This window comes from Herpailurus yagouaroundi, unplaced genomic scaffold, assembly GCF_014898765.1.
Source record: "Herpailurus yagouaroundi ecotype Mexico unplaced genomic scaffold, PumYag 244, whole genome shotgun sequence".
NCBI classification, from domain to species: domain Eukaryota; kingdom Metazoa; phylum Chordata; class Mammalia; order Carnivora; family Felidae; genus Herpailurus; species Herpailurus yagouaroundi.
Window position 1 is genome coordinate 12,241 of NW_024412461.1, and position 4,285 is coordinate 16,525.

The window sequence follows — 4,285 nt, forward strand, 5'->3', positions numbered from 1 at the left end:
GTGTGTGTGTGTGTGTGTGTGTGTGTGTGTGTGTGTGTGTGTGTTTGGAACTTTTTTTCGTGTGTTGCACAACGGTTCTTGTAATAGAATCATTTTATGGGGAAAAAACTAATACTGGTATGGTATTAAAAGTACTAGATTATCTCTAAATCATTAAATGAAAACAGAAATTTTTTCTGGGAAATATTATATATAAATGTGTTATAAACAGCATAACACTTAAACATGTGTCAAAAATATTCCATATATAAGAAGCTCAATAAAATGCAATTATATTATACCTCAGTTAAAATATGACATTTTGGTGTTTAAAAAGTATTGAACTATGGTTGCATTAAATGTTCACTTGTATTCAAAAATATATATGACATATGACATGTTATAAACACCTCATATATATGATGTGTACCTGTTACAACATATGCCACATTATATATGATATATATGTCATATATGTGTGCCATATAGACCTTCTATGCTATGACATACTATGAATGACATTTTAAATCACCTCATGTATATATGTTATATATATTCTGAGACACATGTGACATACTTTAAAACACCGCATTCTCCAATTAATATTAGAAATAACAATTAGGGGCGCCTGGGTGGCGCAGTCGGTTAAGCGTCCGACTTCGGCCAGGTCACGATCTCGCGGTCCGTGGGTTCGAGCCCCGCGTCAGGCTCTGGGCTGATGGCTCAGAGCCTGGAGCCTGTTTCCGATTCTGTGTCTCCCTCTCTCTCTGCCCCTCCCCCGTTCATGCTCTGTCTCTCTCTGTCCCAAAAATAAATAAACGTTGAAAACAAAAAATTTAAAAAAAAAAAAGAAATAACAATCAAATGTTTACTGTAATCTTAACTATTTGAATATTAAGAAATAGTCCTAGTTCATTTGTCTGATTAAATGAAAACTTTCCTTGATGATTATTTTCAGGCATTAATTAGAAGGTTAGTTTTCTGTGTAATGTGATGAATGGAAAATGTGTTTCTCTATATTTCTTACACTATTTGAATAAATAGAAAAGTAAATTAATGAATGTTTATCTAAAAAAAATCAAACTATTTCCGAACACTGAGTTGGTCTGAGAAGAAAAGGTAGGGCTCTGATTTCTGATGAGAGCAGAAAAGAAAATAAAGAAGATAGATGATCTTAGGAATAAAATCAATACTTTCATCTCTCAATCAAGTTGCATACCAGGGCTAGGATATACATAGTCGGTAGATCATATACATACCCAAATAGATCTATAGAGTTTTATTTATGAAGAGTCTTCATACAAGTTCATATATCATATGACCCACAAGATATAATTTTAACTTCATTAGCGTATCCCAGTCATCTGAATTTTATAACTTCTCTTGTCCTAGAAAACCTGATGCAATGAGTGAAATTAGACTAATAAGAGGATATAATTCACCAGTGAAACAATTCATTTCCCATCTGATTTTTTTCTTAAGGTAAAACATCATTTATACTGTGTTTGTTTGTTTTGTTTTTATTGCAAGGGAATCGTTGTGATTTTCCAGAAATAAAACATGGTAGTCTACACCGTGAAAGTAACTATAGACAAAACTTTCCAGTACGTGTAGGAGAAAAATATTGGTATTCCTGTGATCAAAATTTTGTGACTGTTTCACAAAAGCCCTGGGAACATATTCATTGCACACAAGAAGGATGGTCACCAGCAGTACCATGCCGCAGTAAGTCAACCTTTATAATTGTATATGTATAAATATTTCAAATAGTAGAGGGGGGAAAACACATAAGTGAATACAATTAAGCTTAGTATCACTAACATAAGGCCAAAGGATGAATGTTATGAGCAAAAATACCAATATAAGTTTTTTCTTTTATGAAGAGTTCTTCATAAAAATCACACTAAAGATAAAGATAGAGGCTTTCTGAAAATAACTATATCATTTACAAGGACTTAATTATAAACCTGAAGATAAAAATATTTAACAGTGATTTTTTCCCCAGCATTTGGTAGTAGCTTTAATTTTGGATACTTATGCATTAGAGTTTAAATTTTGTAGAAACAATTATTAAATGGCTATTTTCACTGAACTTATGGGTTTTAAAAAATTTTTGTTTCTTATTTTCATTATTTTTAGGACAATGTATCTTCAATCATTTGAAAAATGGAGAGTATCCAAAACAAGGAGTTAAATATTTACAAGGTGAAAATGTAAGCGTTAACTGCAATTCTGGCCACAGTCTTCAAAATGAGCAGACTGTAATGACCTGTACAGAGGATGGCTGGTTCCCTCCTCCTGAATGCATTCCTCTCAGTAAGTAAATGATCTGAGATCCCAGTGTATTATGGTTTTCTAACCCTCATCTATATTGACTGTAACAAAATATTTATAACAACTTTCTTATCTCCCCTATGGAACTACTTAGTTTTATATTTTCCCAAGTGTGTATGAGTGGATATACAAATTTCTTGATACATGTATAGCAAAATAAATGTTTACTGATAGGCATTAGTCAAGAAAACAGTAATGGAAGTACAAGGAAGAAACCTCTAATATAGGGTGACACAAGAGGAAGGAGGTAGATGTGGCGGTGTAGGAGGATCCTAGGCTTACCTCATCCCATGAATACACCTAGATAACTATCAAATCGTCCTAAATACCCTAGAAATTAACCTAAAGACCAGCAGAACAAATTCTGCAACGGAAGGTAGAGAACAAGCCACGTCAATGAAGTAAGATGTGTAGAGATTCAGTTTTCTTCCCCAAACTGAGAAGAAACAGATTGTGAACACTGAGGTGGGAAAGGAGTAGTGGTCAGAGGGAATGGTGAGAGACAGACTGAAACACAGGTGAGCACACACGAGAAAACAAATCTCCATAGCAATTGGTTTGGAAAGGGAGAGGGGCCAAATTTTATGAGCTTTGCAAGCAGTGGGGCTTAAAGCCTAGGGTATTATAAGGACAGTGTACTTGGCCCTGGGAGAGTTCAAACAGCATTGAGGCTGCTCTTGGAGAAAAGGCAAGCAAAGAGCCTGTGGATATACAGCATGGAAACAGCAATCTGAAGAGCACTTGGAGAACACAGTGGGGAGGTTATTTGCTCACCTTGGAGAATATTGCAGAAAGGCAGCCTTCACAGAGACCCCTCTGGGAACAAAGGAACTGGTAGGTACCATTTCCCTCCCCTGCTCTTCAGCATATAGACATGGTCACCTTTGGGAACCAGCACAGGACCCACACTTGCTCTCTAACTTGCTTCTACCAAGCCCTGCCTCCCCATGCTCCAGTGGAATCACCCTTCCCAGTCACACTTGGCCTCAGTCCCAGCACAGGTGGCCCCCAACCCCAAAAGCCCAGACCAAATCCCTGCCCACACCTCATCTCCCAACCTGGGTGTTTGGGGTGCCATGATTCCAGCAGCAGTGGTGAGAAGTCTCATCTCACAAGCAGACCAGAGCACACCAAGTTGAAACTCACCACATTCAGGCCAGAGACCAAACACTGCCCACACAGGCAAAGAGAGCCTCTGCAGATGAGGGGCATGAAGGACAAAACGATCAGGACACAAGAGCAGTGTGAACACACCACACATTGGAGACACTCCCTGAAGTGCCAGGCCCTGGGGAACAGGGATCGCGACACCTCAGGGCACGACAGAACCTCTTTTTCATAAGGCCATTAGTCTCAAGAACAGGAGAAGTAGCTGACTTTCCTAATACAGAGAAGCAGACACAGAAACTTAGACAAAATGCGAAAACAGAAGAATGATCTGTGAAAGATGAAAGATCTGTACAAGGCCAATGCCAGAGATCTAAGTGAAACAGATTTAGGTAACATGCCTAATAGAAATTTAAAGTAAAAATTATGAAGATACTCACTGGACTTGAGAAAAAAAGTGGAAGACATGAGTGAGACTCTTAATAAAGAAATAAGGAATAACATAGCAGAGATAAAGGATTCACCAAACAAAATTAGAAGCACACTTGATGGAATGAACAGCAGGCTGGAATAAGAAGAGGAACAAATTAATGACCTAAAAGACCGTGTAATGGAAAGTAATCAAGCCAAACAAAGAGAAAAAAGAATGGTGCAAAATAAGAATACATTCAGGGGAGTCAGTGACTCCATCAAACATAACAACATTCATATTAGAGTAGTCCCAGAAGAAGAAGAAAGAAAAAACATGGCAGAAAATTTATTTGAAGAATTAATAGCAGAAAATTTCCCTAATGTGGAAGGAGGAAACAGATATGCAGATACAGAAGGCAGAGAACCCCCAATAAAATCAACCAATGCAAACCAC

At 37.3% G+C, this 4,285-nt stretch overlaps 1 protein-coding gene across 2 annotated transcripts in view; it reads left to right on the forward strand.

Annotated features, from left to right (window-relative positions):
* LOC121019861 (complement factor H-related protein 3-like) overlaps window positions 1-2,399 on the forward strand; it is a 9,840-nt gene extending 7,441 nt beyond the window's left edge. For both annotated transcript variants that reach the window (XM_040459640.1, XM_040459639.1), the window contains exons 3-4: window positions 1,510-1,704; window positions 2,119-2,399. In XM_040459640.1, coding sequence (XP_040315574.1) covers window positions 1,510-1,704; window positions 2,119-2,303 — 380 coding nt within the window. In that variant the 3' untranslated portion in view covers window positions 2,304-2,399. The remainder of the gene's footprint in view (window positions 1-1,509; window positions 1,705-2,118) is intronic.
* The last annotated feature ends 1,886 nt before the right edge of the window (window positions 2,400-4,285 follow it).